The sequence below is a fragment of the Sceloporus undulatus genome, chromosome 2 (assembly GCF_019175285.1).
Source record: "Sceloporus undulatus isolate JIND9_A2432 ecotype Alabama chromosome 2, SceUnd_v1.1, whole genome shotgun sequence".
In the NCBI taxonomy this organism is placed as follows: domain Eukaryota; kingdom Metazoa; phylum Chordata; class Lepidosauria; order Squamata; family Phrynosomatidae; genus Sceloporus; species Sceloporus undulatus.
The window spans coordinates 82,485,742-82,504,358 of NC_056523.1; the positions used below are offsets into that span (position 1 = coordinate 82,485,742).

At 44.1% G+C, this 18,617-nt stretch overlaps 1 protein-coding gene across 2 annotated transcripts in view; it reads left to right on the plus strand.

Annotated features, from left to right (window-relative positions):
* The first annotated feature begins 2,634 nt into the window (after positions 1-2,634).
* The window catches only part of CLTB (clathrin light chain B), a 24,284-nt gene continuing 8,301 nt past the window's right edge, over positions 2,635-18,617 (plus strand). Inside the window, exons 1-3 of one of the 2 annotated variants that reach the window (XM_042453756.1) lie at positions 2,635-2,970; positions 7,574-7,620; positions 16,423-16,540. In XM_042453756.1, coding sequence (XP_042309690.1) covers positions 2,757-2,970; positions 7,574-7,620; positions 16,423-16,540 — 379 coding nt within the window. In that variant the 5' untranslated portion in view covers positions 2,635-2,756. The remainder of the gene's footprint in view (positions 2,971-7,573; positions 7,621-16,422; positions 16,541-18,617) is intronic. The other variant, XM_042453757.1, reaches the window with a different exon arrangement.

The window sequence follows — 18,617 nt, forward strand, 5'->3', positions numbered from 1 at the left end:
AGCAGAGAATGACCTGCTTTTTAAAATGTCTGTAGCATTCTTACACAAACAACCAAAGACCAGTATTTTGCATGAGAATAACCAAAATTCATCATTGAGAAATCAGTTTTACTAGCCATAGGAATTATGAACATTAAGCATGCTTGCTCAATAAATTGTCAGGTTGACACTCTTCAAAACTAGATTTCCTGCTAGTCCTACCTCCCACTCCAATATTTAAAAGAAAAAATCTGATTTGTTCCCTTCAAATGCTGGATTCTTGTTAAAATGCCAATTTCTTTGTTTCCCTGACACCAACATGGGGCAGTAGCAGCCCTTACCATTAGGGAAAGTGAGGCAACTGCCTCTGATAGCACATGCTGGGGTGGGTGGCAGTGGTTCCCTAGATGTTTAGCCAGAGTGCCCTGGCCGTGCCCTTGTACCTCTTCATGTGCAGTGCAGACAAGACTGGATTATAATGGCTGGGCCCTCAAGCAGTTCCCTTTATGTGCATGTGTGAGTTCTCCCTTTGGAGGGGTGGATCAGGCTTGGTGGTGCTGTGGGGCCAAGAAGAGCCATCTCTGGGGCCAGCGCCAGGACCTCTCAGGCCTAAGGGAGGGGTGTCACCTTTCCTGTTTCTCAGCTTCAGTGACCAAGTCAGAATCTCAGAGGCATCCATGGGCTGGGAAATGGGCTGAGGTGGAATGTGAATGGCATGCACTACTAAACTCTGGTGTGTGTGCATGTGTAGTGTGTGGGATGAGAGTATTGCTTCCCATAAGAATTCTGCTCTCCAAATGGAATTGTGTTTCAGTCCCCAAAGTCAGAACTGTCTAAGCTGTTGTATTCCCTATTACCATGTATGGACAGTTAAAGAAGATAAGAAGAAAATGCATTCATTTGAGATGTGGTGCTGGAGAAGAATGCTGAAGATCCCATGGACAGCCAAAAGGACAAATAACTGGAGTCCTTTAACATATCAAGCCTGAACCCTCCCTGGAAGCCAAGATGACAACTGAGGCTGTTGTACTTTGGCCACATCATGAGAAGGCAGGACTCACTGGGAAAAACATTAATGCTGGGGCAGATGGAGGGTAGTAGAAAGAGAGGAAGGCCACACACCAGATGGATGGCCTTAACCAGGGAATTGGTCAGGGGTCTAGGAGATTTCTCATCCACAGGGTCACCATGAATTGAGGACCACTTGAGGCTAACACAGCAATGGCTCTGTAATCAGGGTGGCCAGACGTCCTCATTTTCAAGGACAGTGTCCTTCATTTCCACATTCTGTCCAGGAGGAATTCCCCAAATGTCCTCCATTTGGAGCATGACTAAGAAGCATGAATGGATATTTCTATGAGTGTTTTTTAGCTGTTATTTGGTCATGCCCTCTATTTTCTTGAAGGTCCCTCCTTTCGAGCATGACTAAGAAAGCATGGATTGACATTTCTATGAGTGCTTTTAGCTTTTATTTTGTCATGTCCTCTATTTTCTTGTAACTTCCGTACATTTTGCAGTGTCTTGTCCTCCTTTGCGATGAGGACATATGGTCACCCTGGTTCAGGCTGACCAGAGGTCCTCCTTTTCTAGGGCATGCCCTCCATTTCAACTCCTGTCCAGGAGGAATTTTTCCAAAACGCCCTCCATTTGGAGCATGACCAAGAAGCATGGATTTGCATTTCTAGGGGTGTTTTTAGCGTTTCTTTGGTCAGGCCCCCTCCATTTTCCCTTTTTTGGGAATATGTCCTCCATTCCCACCTTCCAAAAGGTCCTCCACTTGGGAGTTTATCACACTGGGGAAAATGTGGCCCTTAAACAGTGATTAACCCATGAAAATGGTGCAATTGACATTAAAATGCGATTAAAATGAGATTGACACAAGAGCCATTATCCTGTGAATAACCAGGGAATAAACAGCAAAAAGCCATTCACAGGCTGTTTCTTGCCTGGTTATTCACGGGATAATGGCACTTTAATCACGTTTCGTCTTGACGTTGTGTGAAAACCATTAGCACAATTGTGGGGTTATCATGGGTTATTCATGGGATAATAGCACTTTGAACATGATGCTGTGTGAAAACCATTAGCGTGATTGTGGGAGTTGAAGAAGCATGGATTTACATTACAGGAGTGTTGTTTTTTTAACTTTTTTTGGGGGGGGGGTCAGGCCCTCTGTTTTTATTTCTGTTCAGAAGGTCCTCCTTTGGGGCAGGACTCAGAAGCAGGGATTGAGAGTGATTTCTCTGGGAGCTTTTCCTGCCTCCTCTCCCTTGTTCCAGGGCCATCCTGCCTCCTCCATCCCCACCTTCGGCCCCGGAGGAGGCATCCCAAGGCCCCTTCCCTTTGACCCAGAAGCAGGGATCGACGGGGCAGAGCCTGGTTCTGGTCTTGGGTTGAAACCAAAGCTTTCCTTCAGCCCCTCATGCCCTCCTCCTCCTCCTCCTCCTCTTCCTCTGGGCTGGGGAGGGGAAGAGAGAGGGGCCCTTGGGGGGAGGACCATTTTGTCCCCATTTCCCCCTGAACCGTGCTGCAATAAAATCTCCCGACATTGCCTCCCTTCCTTTTTCCTCCAACCTGTTCCTCTCTCTCTCTCTCTCTCTCTTCTGGACCGCCTCCCCCCAAAAGGAGCCTGGCCCTGCCCTCCCTCCTTCCCGGCCGGGACTGGCCCTGGGCCTAGGCTCCTCCCGCCGGCCGCAGTGACAGCAGCAGCCTCCAGCCCCGGAGGGAGGGCTCTTTCCTTCCGTCCCCTCGGCCTCCCGGAGGAGCTCCGCAGCAAAATGGCCGAGGACTTCGGCTTCTTCTCGGCCCCGGAGAGCGGGGCGCCAGAGGCCCCTTCGGGCGCAGGGAGCGGGGCGCCCTCCGAGGAGGACCCCGCCGCCGCCTTCCTGGCCCAGCAGCAGAGCGAGATCGCCGGCATCGAGAACGACCAGGAGCCGGAGGAGCCGGAGGACTTCTTCGGGGCTCCCCAGGAGGCAGGGCAAGCAGCCCCAGGTCAGCCCCAGCCAGGGAGGGAGGGAAGGGCCAAGGGCCTGCCGGGGGGCTGGAGGGGCACAGTCTGGGCCTTCCATCCCCGGGGCCTTGAGCCTTCGGGGCCCTGCCTTCTCCTCCTCATCCAGGAGGAACTGTGTCCCCGGTTCAGGCTCCTGCCCGGGAGGGCTTCCCAATAGGAAAGGCCCTCCTCCATCTTGGAGAGGACCAGAAGCAGAAGCAGGCATCTCTCTCTCTCTCTCTCGCTAGAGAGGGTCTTTGGGGCTCCTCTGCTTGGGGCCTGTCCCGGCCTTTTCCTCGCCCTCCTGCCTTTGGAGCAGGACTAAGGAGCAGGGATCTCTGGCCCTGCCTTCTCCTTCCCCCGGAGCCTGCTGCCCAGGAGGGCACCCCAAAGGCCCTCCATCTTGAGCAGGACTAAGAAGCAGGCATCATCTCACGTAGTCTTTGGAGTCTTATTTTGTCATGTCCTTCACTTTCCTGATTCAAGGCCTGTCCAACATCGCTGCTGCTGCCTTCTGTTCACCAGGCATTTCCAAAATGTACTCCACTTGAAGCCGGGATCTGCCTTTATCTCCAATGCTTTGAGCTTGTCTTGGCCCATGTCCTCTGTTTGCCTTTTCCGCCTTCTGTCCAGGAGGCATCATGCCCAAAGGCCCTCCACTTTTGAGCAGGACTAAGAAGCACAGATTGACCTGTCTGCTCCTTGTTTTGAGCTTTGATTTGGGAATGTTCCTACATTTGTCTTCCATTTTGTGGTGGGACATCTGGTCACCCGGTCCCTCCATCCCCCCACAGCTCTGGACCAGCCAGGCCTGGCCTAGGATGGGGCTTGCTGGGACCCCAGCGCAAGGTGACAAAATGTCACAACTGCAAAGGAGGACTAGGCACCTCAAAATGTAGGACATTGGGGGGGGGGGAGGTAGAACATGACAAAACAAAAGCTACAGACACCCATAAAAATATAAATTCATGCTTCTTAGTCATGCTCCAAATGGAAGGCATGTGGACATTCCTCCTGGACAGAAGGCTGAAAAGTGGGACATGTCTGGGAGAACGAGGACCTCTGGTCACCAATGGAAGACTGCTCCCTCCAGACAGGGTTCGCCCAGCTGCCTTTTTTCCCTTGGTCTCAGCCCCAATGAAGGACAAAAGCTTTGGGCCTCAGGGTTGCAAGAGCCTGGAGTCTAGAAATCTGTTTAAATGGTTAATAAGGGATTTCTTGATCAAACTGTGGTTCGGCCCTCTTTTCCTCTAAGTTAGTTAGGCTTTATATTCAGTGTCGTTTAGAGGGTGCATGTGTGTTGTGTGCCTTCAAGTAGTTGCTCACTCACCCTAAGGCAACTCTTATCATGGGGCTTTCTTGGCAAGGTTTGTTCAGAGGAGATTTGCCATTGTCTTCCCCTGAGGCTGAGAGAGTGTGACTTGCCCAAGGTCACCCAGTGGGTTTCATAGGTGAGCTGGGAATTGAGCCTTGGTCCCCCAAGTCCAGCACACAAACCACTACTCCCCACTGGCCCTCAAATACAGGGTGTACGAACTATTATTTTTTCCTTAGTAGAATAAGAATAGAGGGGACAAAGAAAGCCGATCAGTATACTCAGGGTTGCAAGAGGGGTCAGATGGCCCTCTCTTTCACCCTGGAAGCCTTAGTTCTGAATGCTCAGCTTGGTCAGTAACCTCTGCAGGGATGTTGTTGTTACTGCTACAATGTATCTATGAATAGAGTAGGCACATCCTTTCTTGTAGTTTTCCCAGTCTATTGTTCCCATTTTACAGATACACTGGCAGGAACTCTGCTGGCTGAAGACCTTTCCAAATCTGCCTGGCAAAGCTATTCCTGGTCCAGAAAGGGCTTGGAGCCAGGTTTCCCAAGCTCTGACTCCCTGCCCATTGGAGGGTGGTGGTTTCCTTGGTTGGCCCTGTGATGTGGGCCAGAGACCTCCCCTGTACTTTGGTTTGGGGGCTATTTCATAAGGAGTCAAAGGCTTTCATGGCCAGCATCCACAGTTTTTTGTGGGTTTGGGGGGCTATGTGGCCATGTTCTAGACGAGTTTCTTCCTGATGTTTTGCCAGCATCTGTGGCTGTCATCTTCAGAGAAGATAAGAGACTAACAGTTGTCACTCTTTGGAGTTGACTCACCTACCCTGGATGGGAGGCCTATCTGCAGAGCTTTGAAAGCTACTCTTAGAACAGTGAATGTAACAACTTGGTAAAACGGTTCATAATTGAGCAATGATAGCATGATGTTCCAGAACCTGAAGCAGCATCCCACAGACCACTTGCTCAGTTATGGACACCTTCAGCATGACATTTATCTATTCCCTGTTCTCAAAAGTAAAGTGCAAAATACACTGCAGAAATAAACCAGTTTGAGACCACTTTAAATGCCCTGGCTCAGTGCTAGGGAATTCTGGGAACTGTAGTTCTGAGAAACATTTGGCCTTCTTGTCAGAGTGTTCTGCTGCCACAACAAACTACAATTCCCAGGATTCCCTAGCACCGAGCCAGGGCAGTTAAAGGGATCTCAAATTGGATTATTTCTGCAGTGTTTTGGATCTAACATTCCAGGCTCTGAATTGAACGTCCAGATTTTGGCCAGCTAAGGAGCCTAGCTTCAGAGCAACACAGCCCCAGCTTGACCCACCAGGAGAAGTGTGTTTCCTCTGGCAAATCTCTTCCTTCATGGAAATAGGGCAGGAGGTTATTATGCTCAACACTGGCTGAGGGAGGAAGAGACCATTTGTTGTGAAGCTCTGGGTTGGCTTTGGGAGGAGTCCCCACAAATGTTGTTAGACCAGATCTAATCATCCTGGGTGCAGCCAGATATACTCAGGGTGTGAGAGATGTCAGGAAAGAGGAGGAGGATTTGCAAGGGAGTGACTAAAAGAAAAAGGACTATGTTTTCTAAGCACCAGGATAATCCCAGTTATTGACTCTCACAATCCTTGTCCTTTGATGCTTTTATCTTTTTTAGTCTTCACTTTTCTTAGGATTCTCAGCTATTTTACCTGGCCTGCTGCATTACCTTTCTCTTTTGCTTGGCTGCTCACCACAATTTGGAAAACTTCAGTTCCTTACTTTTTGCATGTCATGCTGCTGTTGAAAGCACAGGAACAGGACAAGTAAAAGATGAGTCTGTCCTTGGCTTTGCTTAGGCAGGAGTCCGTAAGCTATCTTGCTCTCAAGTGAGAGAATGGCATACTGTTTAGCCAGTTACTGTTTTCAGAAGCCTTGTGAACTGAAGGCACAGTGTCTAATCCATCCTTTCCAAACATGCTCCAAGTAGCAGTTTGGAGTCTAAAAATCTATTTAAATTGTGAATAAGGAATTTCTTGAACAGATAAAACTGTGGTTTGCCCCTCATTTCCTTTATATTTGTTAGGCTTTATATTCAGTGTCATTTAGTACAAAGTAGAGGGTTTATAAACTATTTTTTCCTTAGTGGAATAAGAAAGAGAGCCGGAAAAGAAGCCTCTCAGTATAAGTCAGAAGTAGAACTTGGCCAACATATCTAGATGTTGCTTCAGTAATAAAAGAACAGCTATTGTATTTCACAAAGTCCTTGTGACAACTCTAGTGAGAACTACACCTGTCCATGTCATGTGCTAGTATGTAACCCATGACAGATTTGCTATGTTCTGGGTAAGAGAGTTCTCATGTTATAAGAGGATTTTTTAAAAAGGAAAGAGTTTTGCAAAAACCCCTGTGATAATATTTTAGATAGAGGGAATCTATTAAATGCTTAATCATTTGCACATCCTTTGGTATCTCACATGCCATCACCAACCAACAGTTTCTTCCTACCATTTTCAAAGCCAAATGAATAGGTATCAATTGGGGTGTGTGGGTGTGGGTGTATAATATTACACACATACACACACATGTACATGTGTGTATATACAGTCTCCCTCCCTGTTCACGCACTGGGATCTGCACACTTGGGATACTCATGGGTGGCAAGCAGGGAGAGAACAAAATGGCGTTCACACAGGAACGTGCTGAAGGCCTGAGCACCAATTACTGGAAAGTAGGTGCCAGTGAACTCTACTGGGAGTTGCTTAATAATAAAACGTATGTCCTCTTCTGCTTTTGGATTTTTTACTGGATTGAAGGAAGGGCATTCTCATAACAGAACATTCCATATAGTTTTAATATCAGCAATGTCACCTGCCCACAATTACCTAGTAGCTGAATCTTTATCTAAGTTCTATATAAAAATGAATGAGTCATACCTGATAAATTGCTTTTTACTGAGACTGTAGCAGCAACCTGTAGCTAGTGGATTGGTTACCAATGTCTCATTTAAGGGTGTTGTAATTTGGGAGTGAGTATTCCAGATTCCTGCACCTTTTGTCCCTCTTATCCAAAATCTTTATTCTGTTGCTGCTTTTGTATCTCTTCTTGCAGTTTTTATGTGTTGAAGTTTCTTGCATGTGTACCTACTGGACCTGGGGGCATGTCCTACAATAAAATTGACCTTTGCAAACCAGTTACTCTATGAGGGCAGAAAGCTGGTGCCCATTCTTATTCTCCTGCCTTCATTAGATTTCATCACATTCAGGTGCATGCCCTGTCTAACACATTTTTATTTCCCTTCTTCTGCAGCTGATTTGGATATCACAGGTGCCACTGTGAATGGAGATGTCTTTCAGGTGAGTATCCATTTACTCTTATGGGCTAGGCAAGGAGGCAATCCTTGGTCTATGGAAGCTTTCCACAATCTGGCTACATATTTTAGATTTCAACTTCCATGATCCTTTATTGTGATTTCATGATCCTAATTAACTGGGGCTGCTGGAAACAGTAGTCTAAAACATTGGGGAAAGGAGTCATGCTGGAAAATGCTGGTTTATTAAGACTGTGAATGTACTGGAAATATTCATGTATATGTTGACTTCATGCCTCTTAGCTGGCTGTTAGTTAAAAGGGGGACATGTTGTAGATGGACATGAGTACTACCCATCAGTTCTTTTGTTGTCAACTGAGGTTGGCCACAGCACTCTCTTTCCTAAAAACAGGCTTTGGAACTGCACTTCATTGTTGACTTCCATCAGCCCTAGCCAGTCTGAATAATGGAAATGGATGATGAGAATAGTAGTTCATAAACATCTAAAACCAAATAATCCCTGTGAGATTGGATGATAAAATGAAAGTGTTAGGGTATAGGAAGAACAAGAAAGAAGAGGGAAGTAAAGCCTTCTTGTATGGAGAGACTAGTAATTAACAGGATTTTATTAATATTATTTGTGGTGCTGGTGTTGTTGTTCAAGTCTATGGTATATATCATACAGATTGTCAGTGACCCAGAACTGGTACCAGCTCTCTGTTAAGTAATAAAACTGGTATTTTCCTGCATAAAACATTAAAAAATCTCTGGGGAACCATGGATCCATACACTTGTCATGTGTCTCTCAAAATTCACCCAAACAGACTTTTGCCTGTTTGCAGGACAGTTTGTTTAGTTTTTGTAGTCTTGGAAAAATAATATCTTTCTGATGTACAAATACGCACACATTGTTTCAGTTTTGTACCTATGCTCAGTCATGTGCCTACTAAGATATGATTTGCTGAATGACAGTTTTGTACCATTTTTACAATGTTCTAGTAAGCCTGCTGTACTAGCCCACACTGTTCTGTTTGTTTCACTATCTTTTTACCCTTTCAGTTCTGCTGATGCCAGCCCACAGCTGCATGCATAGCACTAGTATAGCATGTTGGGTGGGCAATCATTTAAGCAAGCTACCAAGGAGAAGTGGAGCATGCACTCTTCTTTAAGCTGTTGTCCCATGCCAGCTTGACTATGAACATGCCTGCTCTGTCCAGACGGATGGAAAAGTGGCTGCAGCTAAGGAGCATTTCTCTATCTCTTTATCATGGTATCAGTTTAGTTTACAGCAGCATAATCCCATTGGAGGTGGGTAGACTTAATTAGATTAGTGGATTGGGGGTGAAGGTGGAGCGTAATCCAATAGCCTTGTTCAACACTGCAAGCAGCAGTATTTCTGGATATAAAGCTTTATACTTGATTGCAGCAGCATCCCTCTCCCCTCCCGCTCACTTTCCATTTGCTCTGACTTGAACCCCCTAGAGACTGACTGCTCAGTCTAGGAAAGCAACCTCTCTCCCTCCCACATGTGTCAAATTCCAATAAATGTTTATGAGCCATAACCTTTCATAGCTTGCATGCTGAGAGAACAATCAGGTTCAAATCTTCTACTTGCTTGGAGGGGAGTTTGAGTGGCAGGGGAAAGCTGCTACTCAAAAGGGAATGGGTTTACTTGGTAGGAATAATATTGGTGTTTGAATAGGGCTTGCACACTTGTCATGACATGTTGATATCTGGTAGAAAATGCAGGGAGGGACAGCTTTCTAAGTGTGTGTGTGTGTGTGTGTGTACACATTCCACAGGACTGGAATCATTCCCCTGAAGAAAACGAGAGGTGTGTCTGTGTGAAACCCCAGCAAGGGATTGAGGTTGTAGGAGGAGTCTTAAACAGAGTGAGGCAACCATCTCTAGGAGCAGATTTGAGTAACCACCAGGCATTCCCTATGAACTCCCCCTTCCATTCCCTTCTGTTGGAGAACAAATTTGTGTAGGCAGCATGGCCTGCACTATGCTCCTTAAATTATGTTGTGGAGGAATCAAAGAGTTGGAAGAGACCCAAGGGTCATCCCATCAGACCCCATTCTGACACAATCAAAGCACACTCTGTGACAGATGACCATCCACACTCTGTTTAAAAACCTCCAAAGAAGGAGACTCCACCACTCTCCAAGGGCACGTATTCCACTGTTGAACTACTCTTACTGTCAGGAGGTTCCTCCTGTTCCCAGGACACTGTGATGCCACCCACCATTTTTGAAATAAAGTCCAGCTGCTTCTCCAATTCATTTCTATTCCTGGAAATGAATTCTATTCCATGAAGGAGTATTTTAAATGTATAGACTAGTCCCTGGTTGCTGCCATGCTACAGAAATAAGCAGTTTGACACTTCTTTAACTTCCATGCTGTGGAATTCTGGGATTCGTAGTGTGATGGGACACCAGAGCTCTGACATAGAAGGCTAGATGTTTCACAAAACTATAAATCTCAGAATTTCATGGCATTGAGCTATGGCAGTTAAAATGGTGTCAAACTGCTTTACTTCTGCAGTGTGGCAGCAGCCTCTGTCTCTCCTTTTTACTAATTGCCCTACGCACCAGCCTTGTAAACATCCCAAACATCCCATTGCCAGTGACTCAAGTCCCAACGTTCCTTACTCTCTGCCCTCTGCCAATACATCACTTATTACACTTACTGTACATCACATATGTAATGATACTTTACCTTAATTTCACTAACAAAGCAACACCAACAACACCCCAGTCCATAACATGACAGGCAGCCCTGACGATGATGAAGTGGTGACTCCAATAGAAAGAGCTACCCAGAATTCAAATGTAGAATCTGTAGGCTGTCAAGAGTCAAATAAAATAATCCTAAGGGCAGTAACGTGAGTGCAACTTCTTTGCCTATTCTTGTTTTACCTTAAAGCAGGAGTGGACAACTTGCCACTCTCCAGCTATTGTTGGACTGTAACTCTCAGCATCCCCTACCATTACCCATGCTGGCTAGAACTGATGGAAGTTATAGTCCAACAGTGTTTGGAAGGCCGCATGTTGCCTCCTTGCCTTAATAAGTCACTTTACATCACTTCATGTTGCAACTAGCCAGGTGGCTTCTCTCCCCCCTCTCAGAGAAATATCATTCCACCTCTCACAGGAAACTAAGTGTAACCAATCTGCCCCATGATTTAATTATGACTCCATTGCATCCTTGTTTCAAGAACCAATGTTGCAGTAAGGAAGTGTCAGTAAATTCATCATAATTAAAGAACTAGATCCACTGGTTTTTAGCAGTGCTAGAAAATATGCACATTATGGGGAAATTCAAATCAAAGAATCTAAAAGTCTTAGAGGTGGAAAGGACTGCAAGGGCCCCTGCCATACAAGCTTCCCACCTCTGTTTAAAGATCTCCAAAGAAGTAGAGTCCAATTTTCTTTGAGGAAGTCCATTCCACTGTTGAACAGATGTTTAAATACGGTAAATTCTTCCTAATGTTTAGGTGGAATTTCTTTTCTTGTAATTTGAACCCATTAGTTCCTAGTCTCTTGGACAGGAGAAAACAAGCTTGCTCTATCTACTTGACATCCCTTCAGATATTTAAAGATGGCTACCATATCACCTTTCAATCTTTTTTCTTCAGACTAAACATACTCAGCTCCCTAAGTCATTCTTCATAAGGCTTGTTTTCCAGATCTTTGATCATCTTGGTTGCCTTTCTCTCTACATGTTTCAGCTTGTCCATATCTCCTTTGAACTGCCCAGAACTCGACAAGAGTATTTTCAGGTGAGGTCTGACCAAAGCAGAATAGGGTGGCGCTACTACTTCTCTTGATCTGGATATTCCTGTTGATGCAACCAAGAATTACATTGGGTTTTTTGGCTACCACAACGCAGTGTTGATTCAAAATAAACTTGTAATCTATTAAAACTCCTAAATCTTTTCTACCCTATGTTACGTTCAAACCAGATGTCACCCATCTTATATCTGGAAATGCTACTGTAAAAGCTCTCTTTAAAAACTCTCCAAAAGTAGGGCTATTCTAGGTTCTCGCTTGCTTCCCTCTTTATGTAGCCTCCTGTGGAATTAGTACCTACCTTTAGACAACAGAGACATAGCCACCTTAGTCTGTTGCAGCAAAAAATTGAGAAAAAAAGAGGCTGGGGCAACTCATGAGGCATCTGTGAATCACCATGCATATAACTTTTCCTGAATTGGTGATGAATTCCTTCTGCTGTGTCTTTGGGGTTTTTGAACTGTTCTAAACGTGTTGTGTGCACTCATTATAAAAATGCTTCAACATCACTTACCATGGTTTAAAAACGATTAAGTCACAATTGGTAGAAAACTAAAACTTGGTCCACATGTAGTGACATGCTCTGGTTGCTAGAAATAGCTAAAATGTGGCTTTCAACAACAACAGCTCTGTTGCTTGAGATTTGCTGAAGCCATGAAGTCTGTCTCATTGTGGTAGGGAGAAGTTTGGCAGGTTGGTGTGGAAATTTTGCTTGACATACTTGGACAACCTACAGATTGGGGAAGGGAAGGAGTTGTGTTGGCAGCAAAAAACATAAGTGCTTAGTACTGGACTAGGAATACAGAGAATCAAGTTCAAATCCCAGTCAAACACACATGATCATGGACTAGCTAATCTAAATGCCTAACTTACCTCACAAGCTCATGGTGAAGGAGAAATACAGTATGAGGAAGATATGCACACCATTTTGCATCCCATGGATGAAAATCAGGATATATGTGAAAGAGAAAAAGAGAACTAGGTGTGCGTCAGAATGTGAGGAAGGTCTCTTTTCAAGAACTCCAGTTGTGGGACAGTGGATTTCCAAAGATAGCCGCATATGTATGTATGCTTGCAAGGTGTCTTTCTCAGTTATGTACCTATAATTTATGGTCTGCTAAGGTGTATTCTTGTTCTTTCTACTCTGCACATTCATGCTTTAAAAAGATATGCTTGGCATTTTGAGAACCTTTTATTATATTTACCCTTTTTTCTGTGTAGGAGGTAAGCTGGCTTCTCTAGCACTAAAGCATCTGCTTTAGGATTCGTTTGGTTGTTTAAGCTAGTATTGTTGTTGTTTTAAAGAAATCAATGACTTTTAATCTTTGTTACTGCAGGGTTTAATCCCTGATATGTTTATTGTACTGATCATTGTAAGGTAGCCTCTCCAACCTCATGCCTTTCTGATGTGTTGAACTGTTAACTTTCATCATCCCCAGCCATTCCAGAGTGATGTGCATTGTAGACCAACATATCTGAAGGACACTAGCTAGTTGCTCACTACTATTGTATCTTACTACTGTGACTTTTAAGGAGAAACTCTTCCTGCTGCCTAATATTTGGCTTTGTGGACCTAAATTGGATTTTGCCCTTTTGACTGTGGAGATTATAATGTTTTTGTCCTTCGGTGGTAGGTTGTAAACTCTGTCGAGGAATAGTTGCAAATTTTCTTTTGCTAAGAATGCTTTTTAAAATGTTACAGAATATGAGAAAAACAAGACAGCTGAATCTGATGATGGCATACCAAAAAGTGTTTGGGAACATATTTGTAGTAAACACTGGTTGGCATAATTCTTGTAACAAGGACAACTGTACCATTGCTTTTGGAAGCAGAAAAACTGAATGGCCAAAAAAAGTACCATTGCTTATCTCCTTATGTTTAGGGTTTAGATGTGTGTTGTTCATTTCAGATGGAAACTCTTCTCATAACTATGGAATTTCTAACCCCTAACTTACACAAGCAGCAGGGCATATAGGAGAATCATAGAATCATAGAGTTAGCAGAGACCACAAGGGTCATCCAGTCCAACCCCTCTGCCTTACAGGAACACAGAATCAAAGCATCTCTGGCAGATGGTTGTTCCTGGTCTGAACAGTTGGAAACAAGGTCCCAGAAAAGGGTTTTAACATGTATCCCCTGAATCTCCAGGCCCCAGTAAAGGGTACCATTCTTCTTCTCACATGCTTGAGTCTTAGTGTGTGTTGCCAGGAGGCAGGGAGTTCTAGACTACAGCCATTCTCTCTGAAACACTAGCTTTTAACATGAATAGAAGCTTTTCTATTAGTTTTTACAGTATGGTGGATTAAGGAGTATATCACACGGAGCTTTTTGGAGATTTTCTGGCTCAGTTCTGACATAACTGTGCTTCCAACGATGCGCATTCACGTTGTAACATGAATGTGTTATCAGATGCCATTCCTTTCTATGGGAGCTCCTTGTGAGGTGCTTCTGCAGTGATTCCAAATTGGCCCCTCATTTTGATAAAACCGGGAAAAAAAGTGACTTCACAGAATTCGCTTCCAAGCTCACTTCGATTGCACTTCGAATTGGTCTGGTGTGGAAAAGCACTCCGATGTCACCCCCCTTGGCCCCCTGCATCCTGCTCCGTCATTCCCCTCCTCCTCCTTCATGCCATCTCCTCCTCTCTGCCAACCTGCCGCCGATCCCATCATCCCCCGCGTCCTCCTAGACCCCGATTTGCACCCCTCCGTCACCCTGCTGCTGATCCCATCATCCCCTGCATCCTCCTAGACCCCGATCTGCTCCCCTCCTTCACCCTGCCGTCGATCCCATCATCCCCTGTGTCCTCCTAGACCCCAAACTGCTCCCCTCCTTCACCCTGCCCCAATCCCATCATCCCCTGCATCCTCCTAGACTCCGATCTGCTCCCCTCCTTCAACCTGCCACCGATCCCATCATCCCCTGTGTCTTCCTTCACCTCGATGAAAAATGACAGCTAAGGAGGGGGGCAGGGAAGAAGGACAGTGTCCAGAGCCCCACTGAGCATGTGCAAGGATGCCGATTCGAATCGTTGAGCCCTCTGGTGTGGTAATACAATGTGCACTCTCTCCCCTTTGCTTGAATCCGCATCACGTGACTTGCTTGGAGTAGAACTGATTTAGCTTCCCCCTCAATTCGGAAAGGCAATGGAAAGGCAACCAGGTGTGTTAAAATATCACGTTTTAACCTTAATTCGCATTGCTAGCCAGGAGTGACTCCGAATCTGGTGTGAAAAAACATGAAGTTTTGCATTGCTAGAACAGGAGTGACTGCGGATCTGAGCTGCAACCCCCCCCCCACGTGTGATAAGGGCCATAGAGATGCTACCTCTTGCCCTATACATCTATATCAGTATCAGTCCAAAAAAGTTTGAGCACATAGTTAGATTTGGTAGAGCTGGTCTGAAAAACATGCAGCTATCCATTTGAAATTAAAGATAAATGTCTAGAGGGTGTGTGAGTGGTAGATTTAGAATAGGACCAAAAAGCCATTTGCTTGATGCTACTGAGATGAACATGTAACATGTTGTGCGTGTGGGAGGCTTGTTCTGCTGATTCTGGGGGGAAACACTGCACAACCCACAGTGAATTATACGATTGCAGACTGAGAAAAATGGTGGTGTATAAATGAAACCTTCTCAGATCCTGTAGCTGGGTTGTTTAATTATCATGACTGGCCTTTAAATTTAAGTGACTACATCTAGCACTTCTCTTGTGATTTCAACCTGAGGCTGCAAAAACTGGTTCTTATCATAGTAAACACATGTAATCAGAAAGAAACAGCATTATAACCAGCCAGAACAAAAATCTAATTCTGTTGAGAGTGAGATTTCTTCAACAAGAGTTGAACCTTTTAAAGATTTGACTGTGACATCATAGGGATGACATCACAGAGGCACAGCTTACAGCCATTATTCCTTACAACTGCAGGAGCTGTCCTGAGGCACAGACATGAAAATCATGATGGCAATGAATGGGAAGGCAAGTTGTGTACAGCTGGGGAGTACTACATAGCCAGTGTTGTAAGGGAGCCAGGCTCTCAAGGTCAGAATGCTGGGATGTTAGGACACCCCAACCAGCCCCATCACATTCCCCTGTTCCCCCTGAGCTTAGATGCTGTCTTCATAGTAGATGGTGGTGTGGAGGGCAGTACTTTTAGAAGTAGTTTCTTTTTTGCTGACTTTCAGACAAAATATTTCTCCCTGGTCCTGTGAAGAGAAACTCCTGGAAGAAATCTTGAGCTGTTTGTATGTATGTAGGTACTTATATGCAAGTTCTATACACACAGAGATGTGAATGATCACAGATGCCTCCATTTATTTATTTTAATTCTCCTTGAGGACATGGTTATGGGAACTGTAATGATGGGCACTTACATTTCATAACATACCATTACTATATTGCACACAGCTAATGAAGGTAGTTTTGGGGGGCACAAAAAGGTTTAGCTTTCAATGGGACATGTTCTGGTCTTGTGGGCAGTTGTGCTAGGTGATACTTGTTGTTGTTATCCTGTCTTTTCCCCTGATTGGGACTCAGAGTGGCTTAATTAAAAAAATGTTAAAATACAAAAGTAAAAAAAACAACAATTAAATAATCAGAAAAAAAACCTAGATTAAAATATATATTAAAATACCCTCCACACACCAGCACAGCAATTGTTTAAGCTGTTAATTGAGAGCTCATTTTGCTCATCTCCTACCTTGTTCATAAATTGGGCCTTGGGGAAAGATGGTGATTGACTTCTGGACAATTAGGATTAGGACTTGTGCATGATGCTGTTCATAACTTTTTTGTATGTTGAAGGCAGGAAACTCAAGTAATCATGCTGTCTTCATTCCACATAGAGCAGGGGTGGGCAATTATGATCCTTGTTGCATTGGGTATTGCTGCATAATTCCTCATGGCTTGGCATACTGGATAAGGCTGATGGGAGTTGTAGGGCAACAACATCTGGAGGGTCTCACTGGGCCACTGTTGACAAAAACATTGATGGGTGTGTGTGTGAGAGAGAGAAGAACCCGGATTTCACAGAATGTTACTTCTGTCTAAAGGAATCCAATGGACCCACAGATGCCTATGCAGCCATTGCCAGAGCTGACCGATTGACACAAGAACCTGAAAGCATTCGCAAATGGAGAGAGGAGCAGAAAAAGAGACTGCAGGAGTTGGGTAGGAAAATATGTGTGTGTGTGAGTGAGAACATCAAATAGAAACTGTACAAATATAGACTGTGAAAATGATGGAGTGTGTGTGTGTGTGTGTGTGTGTGTGTGTATATATATATATATATATATAGTGGAAATTTTGGAGGGGCCAGAAGACAAAAGGGGTAGCAAAGAAAAAGAAGAGAAGGAGGCATTTAGAGTGAGAAATGAAAATGTTACTTGAATTTTTCTGAAGAGCAACACAAAACACCACACTAAAGGCGAGAAAAGCATAAACCAGGACAAGGTCAGGGGTTGGCTGCTGTTGAGGGAGATGTCCTTAGAGATGAGAGGTGTGGTGGAATGAAAAAAGATGGAAATGGGACAAGCAAACACCAAATGTAGAAGAGGAGGGAAAGAGAGTAAGTAGAAGAAATAATACAGTGCCAGTGTGGTGTAGTGGTTTAAGCAATGAATTACAACTCTGGAGACCATGATTCATATCTGTTCTCAGCCACGAAAACCCACTGGGTGACCTTGGACAATCACATTCTCTCAGCCTCAGAGGGAGGCATGCGCGCGTGTGTGTGCGCGCAAACACACACACCCCAAATGAAATCTTGCTAAAAAACTCCCTAGTTGTCTGAAGACATGCAAAAACAACAACAGAGTAGAAATAATAGATGAAATATTGGCCACAAGCTTTACTGTGAGGGAGCTATTGCACTGGGCTTCAACTGAGCAGACACTACCAATAGGCCTCCATCATAACCATGAATCTGCTTAGCAAAGTGAATGGCAAGTTTGCTTCTCACTAGCAACTACAGTATTTGTGCTCCTATAGATTTACCTGGAAATCCACTTGTATGCACTCTGTGCAGTGGTAAATGCATTGCTGGAAATTGCAGTCCTCATAACTACCAGCTGCAACCCTTCCTGGAACTGAGGAACCTGTATTTATTTATTTATTATAGTTTATTTATATAGCACCGTAAGCACATAGTCATCAACCAAGATACAGATAAAACCTGCCCACGGCGTACAATCTAAAATCAAAAGCAGCAAAAATTATAAATTAAAACTTATAATAATATATGTAAAAAAAATACATAGCAAATAACAGTAAGAATCAAATAACATGTCAAATAACACTAACAATAAAAAGCAAAGAAATAGCAGTTCACAGCAACAGTAAAAAATGCATAGCAATTAACATGGCAAAACAGATGCAATAGGATATTAATCTCCATTCTCAACCCCCGTCCTGTTCCTGAAAACAATATTAAACAGCCTCAGCTGTTGCCTTGATGGAAAAAGGCACAGGCAACCTCCCAGTTTGGCTTGGAAACGGTAGTACACACGCTGGTAACCTCTCAACTCAACTTCTGTAATGCGCTCTACATGGAGCTACCCTTGTGCCTAGTTCGGAAACTTCAAGTGGTTCAAAATATGGCAGCCAGACTGGTCACCAGAAAATCTAGAGGTGACCACATAACACCAATCTTAAAATCTCTTCATTGGCTGCCAATTCCGGGCACAGCATAAGGTGTTGGTAATAACCTTTAAAGCCCTTCATGGCCTGGGTCTAGCTTACTTGTGGGAGTGCCATCCTCCATATAATCCACCCTGCACACTCTGGGAAAAACCTGCTACAGAAAAGGAAGACCAGTCTGGCTGTGGTTATCCAGAGGACCTTCTCATCTGCCGCTCCTAAAATATGCAATGGCCTGCCGGAGGAGATCTGTCTTATCACTACTCTTGACGCCTTTAAGAAGGCTGTCAAGACGGATTTCTTCCAGCAGACCTTCCCTGACTGACCATCCCATTATATTAATATGGTTTGCCCTTGTCTGCCCCAAGATGCCTTGCTTTAATTATGTCTATTTTAATTAATTTTAATCTGTATTTTATAATGTTGTTGTTTAGTTTTATAATAGAGAGTAAGGGGATTGTGTAATTTTTATTTATGTATGTATTGTATATGTTATTGATGTATTTTATTGTTGTAGCCCGCCTAGATCCTTTTGGGAGAGACGGGCTATAAATAAAAATTTATTATTATTATTATTATTATTATTATTATTATTATTATTATTATTATT